Genomic DNA, 18855 nt, shown 5'->3' with positions numbered 1-18855 from the left:
CTCCCCCACTCACCCATTGTACTCTATGCTACTTTCTCCCCACCCCCACCCTCCTCTAGCTTATCTCTCCACGCTTCAGGCTCACTGCCTTTATTCCTGATGAAGGGCTTTTGCCCGAAACGTCGATTTCGAAGCTCCTTGGATGCTGCCTGAACTGCTGTGCTCTTCCAGCACCACGAATCCACATCTTATCTATGCTACTTAATACTGGATCAATCAGACACACAATATCTGAAACGGTCAATGGGGCCATTTCTTCTTTCTCTCACTTAAAGGGAAGCGCACTTCGTCCCTTCCCCTTCAATCTTCCTATGAATAATCAACCTTGGCTACAAAGAACAACAGTTGTTACAAGTACTCAAGTGGCTAAAGTACAGTTGGTTAGGATGTTGTGGACATAAGGTGCTTTTACAAGGCTGTTCTGTTTTCTCTTCAAGTATTAGTGACAGAACTCGTGGTCTACTCGCCATTCTGCTACAAACCGGATCCAGGATGTTCGGTCTTCACAACATACAATGAGACATCTTACACAATCAAGTGACTTTTGCTGTTGCTGTTCGATTTATAGGAATGGAGAAATTCAAAGATAAATGGATAGAACTACTGGCCTATCTCACATGTCATATATAATCTACAGATTCAACCTCACATCCCCATCTTATTTACACAGCATCTTGACTGCCTCTAGAATGTCTCCTTCCACTAGTAGATCTGAAAAGTCATTCCAAATATCAATCATTTTAAGAGGAGAAACTTCCTTACATTGGTCCTGATCTTAACTTCCACCAGTGTCCATTCAACTTCTTTTATCTCACAGTAAAGGTTTGACTTCCAATACTGTTCACAGTAGACGATAGTAAGCAGAAGAGTCCAAGCTTATCTAAAAGGCTCCTGAAAATTCAGGCCCTACCTGAGGGATAACTTCCTGACCTTTTGCTGCACATGTTCCATGAATGCTATGTTCCATACTAGTCACTGAGGTCCATGGTTTTAGTATGGACTTCAGTGACTAGTATGGAACATAGCATTCAAGATGCATCCAGCTAAACTGAGAGACAGCTGAGCTCAGCACATGTCTTTTATTCACATGAGAACAGTATGGGATACCAACAGGGCTGAGTCTATCACTCAGAGGTCTACCTCAGTCAGAGTCCAATTGAGTTGACACCATAAATTGTCTCTCCCATATTTTCCAATCAGAACAGTTTGCACCGAGCCTATTTACAAATACTGAGAGATCGGTGCATCACCAACTCTACTCCCAATTTCCCTCCATCTACAGAACTGACCCAACTCAGATTACATGCAAGTCCAAATTGCTTAGCACATCATCTCATGCACTTCATTCACTACTTTCTCTCATTGATCCAAATTTTTATCAAACTTCAAATTTCACCTAATGAAACTTGAATCTAAAATATTTAGCCAAACAGTACACAGAGGCTGTGTTCCCCCATAAATGGCTCAATTACATTGTTACAATCCTTGTGTAGACTAATATTTCTGATAAAGATATTTAAATTTCTAGTGACTGACTGTGAGGATCACAAAATTTCAAGTCCAAGACTTTTACTGTAACAAAAACTAAAAACAACCAGACTTCATGTCTAGCCACCAGAATACATGAACATTAACTAGCCACAAAATGACATGACCCTCTCTCACTAGTATCCTTACATACAGGCAAGGAAGGACACCACTTCGACTGGGACAACACATCCATCCTAGGACAAACCAAAGAGAGACATGCACAGGAATTCTTAGAAGCATGGCATTCCAACTGGAACTCTATCAACAAACACATTGACTTGGAGCCCATTTACCACCCCCTGAGAAAAAGAACAGGAAATTACATCACCAACCCAAGGAAACCTAAACTCAAATAAAAAGCGGGCCATATCACCAGTGCTTCACCGGAGGCTCATTGATGGTGTTACCTAGTATGGTGACGAAACATCTGAAAACAAACCTTCCAGCTCCGTGAGCAAACTTACATCCAGAACCTCAACCTGAGCTACAAATCTTCTCAAAATAAGAACCCTGACTGAACTGGTGAAATATTGCCTATTTCCCATTACAGAGATGAGATAGTGGCACTAACCAACATTTTCGATTCACTCATGCAGTATTTATTATGTTTCTCAAACTCCCCTTGAGGTGGTCAAAAGCCAATTGTTGAACTGTTGCAGTTTGTGCAGAGGATTTTCAAGATTGAATCCAGTGACAACAAAGGAAGGACAATATACAGAGGAACCTCAATTATGCGAATTTCAGATTATCCAAACAAGACCGCAAGGTCCCGATATACGGCTAAACTGCGTTATGCGGCATTCGATTAAGCAAACGAAATATTCCCCCCCACCCCCTAGAGTTCTAAGTCAGGATAGTGTGGGGTTTGGAGGGGAACAGGTGATGGTGTCCCTATGCACATGCTGCAGTTATCCACAGAAGGGCTAGAGGTCATGGATTTTGGAAGATGTTGTTGAAGGAGCATTGGTGAGTTGTTGCAGTGCACCCTGTAGACGGTACATACTGCTGCTGCAGGGGTGGAGGGATTGAATATTTAAGGTGAATGAGGTGTCAAATAGGTGAACTGTTTTGTCCAAGATCGTGCACGAGCTGCATTTTATTTCAGATTGCCCATATTTGTATTTTCTCATTTAGATGAAATGGGAAGTGGCTTAAATTACACCTCCTTATACACATTGTGTTGTGTAATAGTTTTCCTTTCCAGTGTCGAGAGAAAGTTATGGTTGTCAGGGCTGGTTGCAATAACAACTCCTATACACTTTACCAGGAATTTCTGGAAAACGTCTCAGCGTTGAGGAAAGATCTTCCAATGTTTGGGGTTACGGTGGTCCAAATAAATAAGAAGGGTAGTCTGCAATCAACAACCTGAAGAAATATACGCTAATAGACAGCTGTAAATAAGCATACCAGCCCCTGGGATTCAAACTGGCCGGAGAACAACCTTAATGAGACTCAAATATTATTATAATTCATCATGACATTAATGGATGGCACTTCCAGCAAAATCAAATATGGCAACAAACATTCTCCTCACAGCGTGCACAGTAAGAAGCTAAAACGTGCTACTACAAAAGAGTGGTTAATGCAAATAGCATAGAGACATTAAAAGACAAAGCTAAATAAGCACATGGGAAAAAGGTGTTAAAAGATATGGTGTGCAGACATGGGAGGGAGACTTGCGTGGACCCTAAACACCAGGAAGGATTGAATGGGCACTCCCTGCACTGTAAACTCTCAATGAGGAAACGTTCAATGTAAAAAATATTCACCCTAAACAATTCAAGCCTTCTGTTAAAACTGCTCACTGTAAATGAATACCAGGCATTACAGGGCAGCTCAGGACTGGAGCAAATTACTGCAGATGCTGGAATCTATACTGAAAACAAAAAGTCATCCAGACTCAAAACATTAATTTGCTTTCTCTCCATGGATGCTGCCTGACCCGCTGTGTTCTCCAGCATTTTTCATTTGCAGCTTAGTACTGGGTGTGAAAGTGCCTCAGGCATTTAGGTTCACAAAGACAGAACACCTGTCAGCCCTTGTCAGAAGCAACTTCAAATGACCCTTTTTAGAGGGTCCAGTGAATTGAATAAATGTAACGCAATAGCATTTGGAAGAATACCTAAACAACAATGGAAATTTGATCTGGTTATTAAGCATTCATGCAGGATGGACAGAGAGCTGGACACAAGCATGTTTGGATAAACTGAAAAGCTGGTTCACAAGTTAACATCAAGCAATGCAGCTAACACTGCTTGCCATCAGAAAGCCATTTTCTTGCAGTTATTCAATGTGTCACTGAGTGACACCATTTAAAGGAAGGTCTCCAAGCAGGGATGAGCAACACTATAACATCAATATAAAAGCAACATCCTTGGAGCACGTGAAGAGAGGTAGCAACAATGTCAGGTACAGGGAGTACAGTTCCTGAGAGCAATGGGTGAAACAAGGAACCTGTCACCACATATACCGCAAAGCTCGACAAGCAAGTCAATATATCAATGTAACTACGTCATTGGTTATTGGGTACATTTTGTGCTTAGTTACCTTTAACTATGGATCAGACATTTCCACTTTCTTACAGCACGCTTTCCCAAATCTCTCTCAGCACAGGCTGACTCACTACATCACTGTTGCATTATCCAAAACAAACAACACATCTTATTACATTGAGAACTTCAAATGCCTGTGGATGAAGCGAGCATGTTAAGGAAGAGATCGCAGTTAAAAACACCTCCCTCAACAATTCCATCAAACTAATTGGCAGGACATCACCAAGTCGAGATCTTACTTTTGAATCAACTGAAAGAAATGCAGATCACTAATGATTTATATAAAAAAGGTCCCCAATAGGACTATCATGTTGCGAAAACATTAGACAACAGTTATGGGATTGTCTACTAGCAGAAGTTTAACAAATATTATGAAATATTATGATTGTATTCCTGTCTCCATGCAATCAGGCAGAAGCTGAAAAACCACCATACACGCACAAGTGGACACCTGGTGCTTAGTCATCTCAGCGCACAAGTGACAGGTATTTCAACAATAAGATTATAACCCAAAAACCTTGATGCACATACTTGATCCTTTGCTTCTGTGCCATAAATTACAAGCTGCTCCCAGCAATGCAAAGGGCGTCTGTTTTGCCACCTTCACTCCTGGAACCTGCTGGGTCTGTGACATACTCTCCGAAAGTACCAGATGGGGAAACCAAGGGATTATAACACAATTTAAAAATGTTCTGTTAACTTGCATCAACAAATGTAAACAGGAGGGGCATATGTATAGTTCAAGCACCCCTTCTAATCTTTCTATTTTGGCTCTGTTTCCTTCGCACCTCTGTAAAGTGCTTTGAGACGTGTCTTTCCTCTGTGCTAGAGATGCCATATAATTGCATGTTATTGCACCGACACCCCCGCCTTAGAGTCAAAGGATAAATACCCAATCCATTAAATATCAGCTGGTACGTATTTATTGACTTTTAAATTTTCAACCAGAGGGCTCTTCTGTAAAGCTCTGCTGAATCCAGAGGGCTTCCCACGGACCTTCGGAAAAATCCCAGTGGAAACTTTACTGCCTCTCCAAGTGCAGGGAGCCTCTCAAAATTAAAGGCTACGACTGTTTAACAAAGGCATCCTACTGCTCATGTCAGATGCTGCCCTCTATAAACACAGCCTGTGTGAAGGTTATGCTCATTCAAAGATGCCAAACATTCCCAGCTGGAAGGAGGATTCTGTATTGTACTTAACTTCCCGAAGTGCTGATCACTGGCCCTCCCTGACTGCACTGGCCCACTTGCCCAATGGAGAAGCTTTAGCCATTAAAAAAAAGTCAAAAAATAGTGCTAGTGATTAACTCACGTAAACATACAAAGGTGTGGGAGATGGAAAAGGAGGAGGAGGGAAAGAGACGAAACAAAATCAAACTATAGATGTTATAAATAAATATAGCACACCACCAGTTGCCTGAAATAAACATAACCCCATGTGGCACCTAGCACACCATTTGCCTACAGTGCACCAACGTAACAGTGAATAAAGGATGCAGCTCATCCTGCCCACACAGACCACGTAACATTACATCTGCCACCACATGACAGTTTGCAGGACACTACTTGGGGAGAGGGAAGAGGCCAGGAAGGAAGCTCATTTGAGGTTTACGTAATTTTTGCAACAATGTAAAATAGACGAGTCTGCTTCAACCTGTTCTCCTGCCTCCTCCCTCCACATTACCTGAAGCCAAAGGCAACGTAAGGAAAACATTTCTTCCGCAATATGAGAGATTATCTGAAACACACTGCCTGAGCATGTAGTAAAGGCAGAAACAATAACAACTTTCTAAACATAACAGAATATGCAACTGAAAAACATGCAGGGCAGTGGAAACTGGGCTTTCCAAGAGCCAGCATTGGTGAAATGGCTTAAATGGCCTCCTTGAACTATAATCACATGATTTTAACTTCAAATTTTCCTTTTGGTAGCCTTGCTTTCTCAAACTAGAGATGATGAGCCACAACAGATTAGAATAGCATCAGTTGCAAACTTCACAAGGTAAAATCTAAAATCTTCATATTTTGTCTTGTCCTTTCTTCCTCTCATTCAATTTTTACATGGTTTCTAGAATGGTCATGCATCTTGATAACACATCTCTCACTAGTCAAAGTGTTCAATTATTGTTTTCAACACTCAGGATGTTTTTACCCTCTCCCTCAGATGTGAGCTATCTTTGAATTTTAACCGAATCTTCAGCAACTGCACAAACCCTGTTCCTGCTTTACCTTCCTCTTATTCTGAGCTTCTGCCCTCTGGTCCTAGACTCTCCCACAAAGTGAATCAACCTTTCCACATCAAACCTGTAAAGCCCCTTTTAATCTTATATATTACAATAAGATTGTTCTCAATCTTCTAAATACTCATTGGTTAGGCCACTGTTGGAATATTGCGTGCAATTCTGGTCTCCTTCCTATTGGAAAGATGTTGTGAAACTTGAAAGGGTTCAGAAAAGATTTACAAGGATGTTGCCAGGGTTGGAGGATTTGAGCTATATGGAGAGGCTGAATAGACTGGGGCTGCTTTCCCTGGAGCGTCAGAGACTGAGGGGTGACCTTATAGAGGTTTACAAAATTACGAGGGGCATGGATAGGATAAATAGGCAAAGTCTTTTTCCTGGGGTCGGGGAGTCCAGAACTAGAGGGCATAGGTTTAGGGTAAAAGAGGAAAGCTATAAAAGAGACCTAAAGGGCAACCTTTTCACGCAGAGGGTGGTGTGTGTGTGGAATGAGCTGCCAGAGGAAGTGGTGGAGGCTGGTGCAATTGCAACATTTAAGAAGCATTTGGATGGGTATATGAATAGGAAGGGTTTGGAGGGTTATGGGTCAGGTGCTGGCAGGTGGGACTAGATTGGGTTGAGATATCTGGTCGGCATGGACAGGTTGGACCGAAGGGTCTGTTTCCATGCTGTACATTTCTATGACTCTAATGAGGACAGGCACAACTTACTGAATATTTCCTCATTAGACAATCCCTCCATACTTGGTATCTGCCTAGTGAATCTTTGCTGTACTATCTCCCATATCTGTAGATCCTTCCTGAGATAAAGGGGTCAAAACTGCTCTCAGCCTTTCATCAGTGGTCTGACTCATGCCTATAAGAACCACTGCAATGTAGATGGGCTTTGAGAAAAAAAAAGGTCTATAGGAAGCCAAAGTAGTATTGGTGAAAGGTTTAAAGAGGTTCCTGAATCTCTCAGAAACAGCAATCTGAATAACAGGAAGCACAAACAAGAGATTACAAGAGAGTGAGAATGAAATCACAACAAATCATTTTGAAATTTATCATTCGTGGCTTGTCTTGATAAGCGTAAGATAAAAATCTTCAGCCAAGTGTACCCCTTTTCAGCAAGATTCAAGTTCTGCACTAGCAAGTGACTGCTCATTTCTAGTGCTCCAAAAAACTAGTTATATTTTTCCACATTCTGTGGACGTAAAAATATTCACAATTCCTCTAAACAATGGAATGGCTCAGACATACAGGCTTTTCCTCCACACCGGATTTACTGAAGTGCTTTCTCCAAGCTAACCCTTCACAGCCTCAGTACCCGCTCCAGGACAAAGGCTACAGTGTCAGTAGCTAATTAAACAGAATCTAACTCAGATTTTCTTACAAGTAAATAATTAATTGAATATTCAGCATCAAGATGAAACACTAGTTAGCAGCACTTCAAATAAATCTGAAAACTGTGCCTTCAATATGACAGAAAGGCACTTCAAAGACAATGCAATAACTAGAATTTGTATAGTGCCTTTAACATTGCACTGTGCTTCAAGATGCCTCACAGGCACAGTATGATTTGACACTGAGCCAGATAGAGTCATTGGGGTATAATACTTGGACAAAAAGGGAAGTTAACAGTCCGTAAGACATCAAGTTAATTAACATTACTCCTTTCCAAATGTGGCATGTACTCGTACAGTATTTAACAGGATAACTGTAGCACAGTTAAGCGAGAAGGTATAAAGTGAACTGGGATGTCACCTTCATGTCACAGAGTCACAGATGTACAGCATGGAAACAGACCCTTCAGTCCAACCCGTCCATGCCGACCAGATGTCCCAACCTAATTTAGTCCCACGTGCAAGCACCCAGCCCATATCGCCCCAAACCCTTCCTATTCATATAGCCATCCAAATGCCTTTTAAACGTTGCACTTCCTCTGGCAGCTCATTCCATACACGTACCACCCTCTGCATGAAAACGTTGCCCCTCAGGTCTCTTTTATATCTTTCCCCTCTCACCCTAAACCTATGCCCTCTAGTTCTGGTCTCCCCCACCCAGGGAATGTTCTTGGCTTAAACAATGAGGAAAATCATCACTGTCAGAACCATTACAACACTAACGTCCCCCAGCTCCAATTCACACAGCACCTATCAGAGATTTGCAAGGTTTTCCAGGCGACTCTTCAAATTCATTGAAGCTCCCATAATCAACTTGAATGAAAGGCTCCAGCCTCGTTGAACTTATTGATGATAGCACGGGCTTGTATGTTTCAACTTATCCAGAGAAGTTATCAGGAATAAAATTGGGAAAGACAATGGCACGTTAAGACAGGTGAAAAGTAGGATGGAAATGGTTGTCAGCGCTGATGAAAATCAAAAGTCTTGCATTTATAAAGTGCTGTTTATTATCACAAGAATCCTAAAGTGGTTTACAGCACTGAGGCCATTTGAAAGTCACACCTGTTACGCAGAAGCCAACCCATGCAAAGCTTGGTGATAATAACCAGATCATTTGTTTGAGATGCTGACTGAAGGGTGAATATTGGCTAGGATGTCACATAATTCTCCAGCATTTCTTCGAAACAGTGTAGCGGATTCTTGAGGAGGCAGATCCAGCCCCAGATTAACAGCTCCTCTAATTACTGTACCTCTAACAATGCAGCACTCCATGACTGCACTGGAGCATGAGCCTTGAGCTTCTGTGTTCATATCCTGGAATGGGACTTGAACCCACAACCTTCTGACTCAGAAGTGGGTGTGCTACCCACTGAGGCATAATTGACATTTCTACTGCTGGGTGAGAAAAATCTCTTGGTAGGTTCCCAAATGTATTCTTTTCGTTCAAGTGTCAATTGTTTGCTAGGAGCAAACCTTGAGACATCTTTCTACATCAAAAGTACTGCATAAATGCAAGTGGCTTTATTTCCACAATCTATAAAGAATGGACTTGCATTCATATTGTGCCTTTCTCGATCAAGACAAAGAACCTGCAGCCAATAAATAACTTTTGAAGCGTAACTGCTGTTACGATGTGGCAAACATGGAAGTCATTTTGTATACAGCAAGATACCACAAACAGCAATAATGACAAAATAGCCTCCTGTGCTTTTTTTTTTAAAAAAGACGTACCGCACTAGAAAAATGAGTGGGTGAGATCAAAAGCAGTTGTTCAAGAATCAAAAGAATTGCCAAGCACAGTTAGAGACAGAAGGACACAAAGTCCAGATTTTGAAAACCAAGACTTGACAGCCTTGTCCTGGCAGCAATTAGAGTCAGAGATGTACAGCACAGAAACAAACCCTTCAGTCCAACTCGCCCCCAGATATCCTAACCTAATCTAGTCCCAATTGCCAGCACTTAGCCCATATCACTCTAAACCCTTCCTAGTCACAAACACATTCAGATGCCTTTTAAATGCTGCAATTGTACCAGCCTCCATCACTTCCTCTGGCAGTCCATTCCATACCTCTGCGTAAAAAGGTTGCCCCTTAGGTCTCTTTTATATCTTTCACCTCTCACCCGAAACCTATGCCCTCTAGTTCTGGACTCCCCCCACTCCAGGAGGAAGACTTTGTCTATTTATCCTAACCATGGCCCGTATGATTTTGTAACCTCTAGAAGGTCACCCCTTAGCCTCCGACACTCCAAGGAAAACAGCCCCAGCTTATTCAACCTTTCCCTTTAGCTCAAACCCTCCAATCCTGGCAACATCCTTGTAAATCTTTTCTGAACCCTTTCAAGTTTCACAACATCCTTCCAATAGGAAGAACAGAATTACACGCAATATTCCAAAAGTGGCCTAACCATTGTCTTGTATAGCCGCAACATAATCTCCAAACTTCTGTACTCAATGCTATGACCAATATAGGAAAGCATACCAAAGGTCTTCTTCACTATCCTATCTAACTGCGGCTCCACTTTCAAGGAAATATGAACCTGCACTCTAAGGTCTCTTTGTTCAGCAACACTCTCCAGGACCTCACCATTAAGTGCTCAGTACTGCTCTGATTTGATTTTCCAAAATGCAGCACCTCTCATTTCTCTAAATTAAACTCCATCTGCTACTCCTCAGCCCACTGGCCCATCTGATCAAGATCCTGTTGTATTGAGGTAACCTTCTTCACTGTCCACTACACCTCCAATTTTGGTGTCAGCTGCAAACTTATTAACTATACCTCTGATGTTCACATCCAGATCATTTACATAAATGGCAAAAAGCAATGGATCCAGCATCAATCCTTGCGGCGCACCACTGGTCACAAGCCTCCAGTCTGAAAAGCAACCCTCCACCATCACCTTCAGTCTTCCACCTTCAAGCCAGTTCTGTATCCAAGTGGCTAGTTTGCCCTGTGTGCCATGAGATCTAACCTTGTTAACCAGTCTCTCATGAGGAACTTTGTCAAATGCCTTATTGAAGTCCATGTAGATCCACCACTCTGCCCTCAATCCTCTTTGTTACCTCTTCAAAGAATTCAATCAAGTTTGTTAGACATGATACCCATGCACAAAGCCAGTCCTTACCTTTCCAAATGCATGTATATCCTGTCCCTCAGGATTCCCTCCAACAACTTGCCCATCACCGATGTCAGGCTCACCAGTCTATAGTTCCCTGGCTGGTCCTTACCACCCTTTTTAAACAGTGGTACCACGTTAGCCAACCTCCAAGTCTTCTGGCACCTCACCTGCGACTATCGATGACTCAAACATCTCAGCAAGGGGCCCAGCAATCACTTTCCTAGCTTCCCAGAGTTCTAGGGTATACCTGATCAGGTCCTGGGGATTTATCCACTTTTATGCTTTTTAAGACATCCAGCACTTCCTCCTCTGTAATATGGACATTTTTCATGATGTCACCATCCATTTCCCCACATTCGAAATCTTCCAGGTCCTTTTCCACAGTAAACACTGATGCAAAATACTGGTTCAGTATCTCCCCCATCTTCTGCGGCTCCACACATAGGCTGCCTTGCTAATCTTTGAGGGCCCTATTCTCTCCCTAGCTACCCTTTTGTCCTTACTATATTTATAAAATCTCTTTGGATTCTCCTTAACCCTATTGGCCAAAGCTACCTCATGTCCCTTTTTTGCTCTCCTAATTTCCCTCTTAACTACACTCCTACTGCCTTTATACTCTAAGCATTGACTCGATCGCTGCTGTCTATACCTGACATATGCTTCCTTCTTTTTCTTAACCAAAACGTCAATTTCTCTACACCACCAGCCTAGTCTTTCACCCACCCGAACAGGAAGGCACTGTTTCTGGACTCTTGCTATTTTTTGAAGGAGAATTCTGAGGGTGGAAACAAAAGATGAAAGAGGATAATCAGATGGATGAATAACATTGAGACATGAACCTATGGAAGCTTTAAAAAAGCCAGAGAAACAGCAAGACTATAGCAACTAATCTCCAAACAAATCACAGGATTACTCCCTCAGCACTGCATAGATACTGTCAACCTAGATTTCTGTGCTTAAGTCTCTGAGGCAAAACTGGAATCCACAATCTTCTAATTCAGAGGCCAAAGTTCGACCCCGAGTCATGGTATGAAACCTATAGTGAGGCTTTGATTCTTCACATCGCACTTTGTTTGACCATTTGGCCCATTAAGGCTGCTCCTCCATTTGATCATAGCTGATAAGTTTCTCAATTCCATTCTCCTGCCGACTCCACGTAACTCTGAATCCCTTTTCCACTCAAGAACCTACCTCTGTCTTAAATAGACACAGTGACTTGGCCTCCACAGCCTTCTGCAGCAATGGATTCCACAAATTAATCACCTTCTAGCTCAAGAAATTCCTCCTCACTTCAGTTCTAAAAGGTCACCCTTTCACTCTGAGGCTGTGCCCTCAGGTCCTAGTCTCTGCTACTACTGAAAACATCTTCTCCACATGCACTCTATCAAGACTTCTCAGTATTTAGCCAGTTTCAATCAGATTCCTCCTCATCCTTTAAACTCTGTCACTATTCATTTGCAAATTATTGATCTATACATTTAAACTGAACAAATACCCCAGAGACACTTGATGCAACTACTCAGGAAAGCAGACTAAGACATTTTTATACATTGTACAACAAGGTATGTACATTATGTATAGACCACCAATTTGAAAATAAATGTAACTTTCAACAGTACATTCTAATTATAGAAGTAACAACCAAAACGTACTCCAAATGAGAGCTGGCATTTGACAGCAAGAACATGTAACAGCTGCTAGTTCCGGCCTATATCCAAACATATACACAATTGTTTATGGCTTTGAAAACTAGGAGTGCCACCTAATTACTGTACAGGGTCCAAACCATCCTCCAATATCGACTCTGAGGTACCGATAGAAACACTAGTTAATAAAGCTAATGGTTGCCTGCTATGTTTTAAACAAAAGGTGTGTGGAGGTAACAAATCTATGCATTGAATTATATATAATGAACACTGGGGCAAAAGGCCATTTGACCTGACAAACCTATGCCAGCATTTATGCTTTACACATTCTTCCTCCCATGTCTCTCGGCACTTTCCTTTTTCCTTCATATTTTATCCAGTTTGTTATTAAATCTACTTTACTTTTTGAATTCAATCTTGGGTTGAGAGTCACCAGGATGGCATTCATCATTTATCAGTGGTCACTCTGTAGCGAGCTGGCTTCATGAAGTGTTGCAAGGTAAAAATACAACAGAAGGCAATGTGGCAGTGACACACCAGAGTCACATGGAATTGACAGCCTACATTAATGTCTAAATACCCATATAGAGAGATCCCTTTCTTTCAAATAGCTGTTGAGTGGTGTCAATTGGACATAGAGGGAAAGGATCTGGTCACCAGTCAAGTATACTTTGAGAAGTTAAGAACAAGGGGCCACTGATAACAGGTTAAATGTAAGAGACTTGGAATGGAAAGTTAGGAGAACCTGGAAATCACTTCTGGAGTTGAGGAATAAAAGATTCTCAACACTGGATTGGACAGTTGAGTGAAGAAAAAGGAAGGGCTACCCTCTGACTGAAAATCGGAGCCAAACTTGATGCCAAAACAACTTCGCTCCCTTCAGACGTGAAAGGCAAAGCTCTTCATAAAACGTGCTTAACAAGCTGCCAAGTCAGAGACAGATAAGGCAGGTGATCAAAAGCTTAGAAATACATTTTGTACACGGCTTTGTCAGAAATAGATGGAAAAGGTTGTGGGAGGAGCTGCTGAGAACTGGGTCATGGTAGCTTAAGCCTCTGCCCTTTCAGTAGGATAAAGGAGAGCTGCATAACAAGGGAAGAATGAAGAAAGAAAGATTACAGAGGAAGATTTGAAAAGCAGTCACCTGCCCCAGTCTTGCACAGCCCTGACAAGATCAATGACAGAAATACACATTTTCAACCCTCTACATCTGCTGAACAATTCTGTGTGCTAAGAATTAAACTAAAAACTCCAGTAAGAGTTGATTTGCTAATCAATCAGCTTTCCCTCAAGCAGCTCTTTCTTATATCTGTCCTGATGAGTGCAGGAGAAAACGCTTCAACTGCATGCCTTTTTTTACAGCAATATTCAAGTTCCACACAAACAAGACACTTATTGGTTGCAGTTCTTATCAAGAGGGATGTGTTACACACTCCGCTAGCCACTGATCTGTAGACAATGCCGGCAGCAAGTTTGAATTAGGAACAGGATATTTTTCAATAACTATCAGGAAGTTGGTTTTAAAATCAAAGTAGCCAAGAAAATATCTGACTGAGCAATGAAGGAGCTGTGCTTACCTAGTCGAAGCTCCCCAAAGTTTCCACATCCAATCTTTTTGCCAACCCTGAAGTTTGGTCCAACCATAAGAACCCCAGATGACTGGTTTGAGCCAGGACGAGTGCCATGGGGACTCCGCGACGTCTGCTTATTAGGTCGCCGAATATCTTCCCCTTTCTCCTTCTCTCGGTCTCTGCTTGTTCGACCAGATTCCATAGCAGACAGCTGCTCACTGCTGAACAAAGTCAGTCCAGAGCTCTTGTGTTAAATGCGCCAACCTGGTGGGCAACACTGAGACCGTAAGTATAGTCAAAGGTGGTCATTGAAAAGCATTGTCGTCTTCAAATCTCATAGCCGTCCATCCCCTTATCGCCAGGCAAACCAATTAACTGACTCCGTCCTCATGGGTACTTCTCATTCACATTGGTTATGTAAAAAAAAGAACTCTGAAAAACAGAAATGAAAATTTTTTTTGAACAATTCCTTATTCAAGTGAAGCATTATAATAAAACCATATTGATCATATTGATAAATTCTATTTGGGTTTGTTAGAACAACAGTCATTATCCATCCAGAGTCAACCACATTACTGTGGGTCTGAAGTCACGTGTAGGCCAGACCAGGTAAGGAAAGCAGTTTCCTTCCCTAATTGACATTAGTCAACCAGATGGGTTTTTCCAACAATCGACAATGAAGTTGTGTTCATTATCAGACTCATAATTCCAGACTTTTTTTTATTGAATCCAAATTGCACCAGCTGCCATGGCAGGATTTAAATACCAAGTCCCCAGAACATTGTCTGGGCCTCTGGATTAACAGTCCAGTGAGGCCATGGTCTCCCTCTTTGTTCACAGCAGTTAGAACATGGAGTGAACCATCACCATCACATCGACTGCTTAAAATAAACACATCTGCGCTGTAAGATCAATATATGAGAAGAAAGGAATGAGATGTGCTGATAGGGCCCAACAAAGTTAAATGTGAGGAAGTGCTGGTGAATCATTAACACTGACATAGATCTCCTGGGCCAAATGGCCTGTTTCTGTGTTGTAAATTCACAGGAAAAGCAGGTGAAAAGCAAGACTTTGAATATATAATTGCGAAACATTCCTATACTACCCCCAATCAGAAGAACACTGGTTTTAAATCAAAGCAGTTATTTTGTGTCTCAAGGACTGATTTCTGTCATAAGAATCAGCAAAGAACTCTACACAGTATCTTGGACACCTTAAGTTCCCTTTAAAAATTATTTCAGTGCCAAAATAATGGTAAAACAAGAATCAGTCTATCACAGGATCTGTAGTAAAATGCAACATTTACTTGAGCCTTTTATAAAATCTGTAAAATCAAAATTGAGACACTCGACAGAAATTCAACAATACAGAAATCAATAAATGACAAATTGCTCTGGTGGCATGTATAATTTACATACATAATAAAAGACATACATAAATTCAAAGCATCAAGACAAAAATAAAACAAATCTAAATGATTTATGCTTTTTGACTATTTTTGCATCTTTTGATTTTCTTTCTTTGCATATCATTCAAGTTGTGTGTCAAACAAGAATATGTGCAAGTTCAGAAAAAAAATCAAAAATTGAACCAAATTAACCAGAACACCACTTTTCTAATTTGAATGCAACTGTAACGGTAAAATTTACATGTAAAACTGAAAACTATTTCTGAAGAGGAGTCACACTAGAAGCAAACCATTAACTCTTTCTCTCTCCACAGAAGCTGCTGAGTTTCTCTCACATTCTGTGTTCACTTGAAAATGATTTTTGTTCATGCTTTTATAACAGATCTTGGTTAGAGACAAAAAAACACCTGCAGTTTGCTGGAATCCAAAACAGACAGGCAGGAGGCTGAAAAAACACAGCAAATCAGGCAGTATCAAGAAGTGGAGAATTTGATGTTTTGGGTGTAACCCTTCTTCTGGACTGGGGGTGGGTGTGGGGGGAGCTGCAGATAATGGGGGTGGCAGGGGCAGGGAGTGAAGTGGGGATAGGTGAAGATAGGTAGAGGGTATGACCTGGTTGGTCAGTGGAAAGAATGAATCCGGTTGGTGCCAGGGAGCAGTGGAAGGGAGGGAGAGGGGCTGGGAAAGGAGGTTATTTGAATTGGGGTGGGGGGGGGGGGGGGATGCAGTAGATGCGGAGACTCCTCCCCCTTCTTGATCTCACCATTTCCATCTCCAGCAATAGTCTCCAGGCAGACATTTATTACAAGCCTACAGACTCCCTTAACTACCTGGACTCCACCTCCTCCCACCCAGTATCCTGCAAGAACTTGACCCCATTCTCCCAATTCCTCCCCTACCATCACATATCCTCTGACGATGAGACATTCCACTCACAAGCTTCCCAGATGTCCACTCACCTTGAAGAACGTGCTTTTCCTCCCCTTGCCATTCAGACAGCCCTCCGCTGCACCACCTCCGTTCCCCATTCAATTGCTCTAAACCCTCACCTCCCAAAGCAATAAAGACAGAGACTCCCAGTCCTCACCTATCACCCCGCTAGGCTCTGCATCCAACGCATCATCCATAAACATTTCTACCAACTCCAACTAGACCCCACCACCAAGAACATCTTCCCCATCTCTCTCCACAGCCCTCCCTGAACCCAGCGAACTTCACCTCCCCCAGCAACCAAAAAAGATGGAAAACTTGCCAGTACATCACCTACCTCACTGCCATCCAGGGCTCCAAACAGTCTTTCCAGGTGAGACAGATTCACCTGTCTCTCCTCCAACCTAGTTTATTGCATCCAGTGCTCCCGATGTGGCCTTCTCTACATCGGGGAGACCGAACGTAGGGGCGACTGGACCTCCCAGTCACTGCCCATTTCAATTTCCCCAACCACTCCCGTTCTGACATGACTCCTCTGTTGCCAAAATGAACCACAGTGCAAGTTGGAGGAACAACACCTCAACTCCGCCTGGGCAGCCTACAGCCCAGAGGACTCAACATTGAGTTCTCCAATTTCAAATAACCACCCTTCCCATCCTCTGACTCCCTTCCCAGCCCTTCCCCCTCCTTTCCACCAACCAGATTCCTTTCTCCCACTGACCAACCAGGTCATAGCCTCTACTTGTCTTCATCTATCCCCACTTCACCCCTCCTCCCGCCCCATCACCCCCTTTTATCTGCAGTTCCCTTCAACATCCACCCCCAGTCCTGAAGAGTGATGCCCAAAACGTCAACTTCTCAACTTCCTGATGCTGCCTGGTTTGCTGTGTTCTTCCAGCCTCCTGCTCGTCTACTTTATTAACAGATCTTGTCATATTATCATGTCCTGCAATTCATAGGGTGAAAGGAAAGGCTGGTAGGGATAGGGAATGCTGGATGACTAAAGAAATCGAGGTTTTGGTTAAGAAAAAGAAGGAAGCAAATGTAAGGTAGAGACAGGATAGATCAAGTGAATCCTTCGAAGAGTATAAAGGCAGTAGGAGTATACTCAAGAGGGAAATCAGGAGGGCAAAAAGGGGACATGAGATAGCTTTGGCAAATCGAATTAAGGAGAATCCAAACACTTTTTACAAATAAATGAAGGACAAAAGGCTAACAAGGGAGAGAATAGAGCCCATCAAAAAACAGCAATGTGATCTTTGTGAGGAGCCGCAGAAAAAGGGGGAGATACTGAGTATTTTGCATAGATGGTGACATCTTGCAAAAGGTCCATTTTACAGAGTAAGAAGTACTGAATGTCTTGAAACGGGTAAAGGTGGATAAATCCCCTGGACCTGATCAGGTGTATCCAAGAACTCTGTGGGAAGCTAGGGAAATGATTGCTGGGCCTCTTGCTGATATATTTGTATCATCGATAGTCACAGGTGAGGTGCCGCAAGACTGGGGGTTGGCAAACGTGATTCCACTGTTTAAGAAGGGTGGTAAGGACAAGCCAGAGAACTATAGACCAGTAAGCCTGACCTCGGTGATGGGCAAGTTGTTGGAGGAAATCCTGAGGGACAGGATGTACATGTATTTGGAAAGGTAAGGACTGATTAGGGATAGTCAACATGGCTTTGTGCGTGGGAAATAGTGTGTCACAAACTTGATTGAGGTTTTTGAAGAAGTAACAAAGAGGATTGATAAGGGCAGAGCAGTAGATGTGATCTATATGGACTTCAGTAAGGCGTTTGACAAGGTTCCCCATGAGAGACTGATTAGCAAGGTTAGATCTCATGGAATACAGGGAGAACTAGCCATTTGGATACAGAACTGGCTCAAAGGTAGAAGACAGAGGGTGGTGATGGAGGGTTGGTTTTTAGACTGGAGGCCTGTGACCAGTGGTGTGCCACAAAGATCGGTGCTGGGTCCAATACATTTTGTCATTTATACAAATGATTTGGGTGCGAGCATAAGAGGTACAGTTTTTAAGTTTGCAGGTGACACCAAAATTGGAGGTATAGTGGACAGCGAAGAAGGTTACCTCAGATTACAACAGGATCTTGACCAGATGGGCCAATGGGCTGAGAAGTGGCAAATGGAGTTTAATTCAGACAAATGCAAGGTGCTGCATTTTGGGAAAGCAAATCTTAGCAGGACTTATACACTTAATGGTAAGGTCCTAGGGAGTGTTGCTGAACAAAGAGACCTTGGAGTGCAGGTTCATAGCTCCTTGAAAGTGGAGTCGCAGGTAGATAGGATAGTGAAGAAGGCGTTTGGTATGCTTTCCTTTATTGGTCAGAGTATTGAGTACATGAGTTAAGAGGTCATGTTGCGGCTGTACAAGACATTGGTTAGGCCACTGTTAGAATATTGCATGCAATTCTGGTCTCCTACCTATCGGAAAGGTGTTGTGAAACATGAAAGGGTTCAGAAAAG

The 18855-nt window shown here is 42.4% G+C and overlaps 1 protein-coding gene across 8 annotated transcripts in view; it reads right to left on the bottom strand.

The window, feature by feature from the left end:
* Nucleotides 1-18855, bottom strand: part of LOC122542603 (casein kinase I-like) — a 222480-nt gene that overhangs the window by 164883 nt on the left and 38742 nt on the right. For all 8 annotated transcript variants that reach the window (XM_043680562.1, XM_043680555.1, XM_043680554.1 and 5 more), the window contains one exon: nt 14046-14471. In XM_043680562.1, the coding sequence (XP_043536497.1) occupies nt 14046-14241 (196 nt within the window). In that variant the 5' untranslated portion in view covers nt 14242-14471. The remainder of the gene's footprint in view (nt 1-14045; nt 14472-18855) is intronic.

Source organism: Chiloscyllium plagiosum, chromosome 40 (assembly GCF_004010195.1).
Source record: "Chiloscyllium plagiosum isolate BGI_BamShark_2017 chromosome 40, ASM401019v2, whole genome shotgun sequence".
Classification (NCBI taxonomy): Eukaryota; Metazoa; Chordata; class Chondrichthyes; order Orectolobiformes; family Hemiscylliidae; genus Chiloscyllium; species Chiloscyllium plagiosum.
This window is presented reverse-complemented; position numbering and strand designations above follow the sequence as displayed.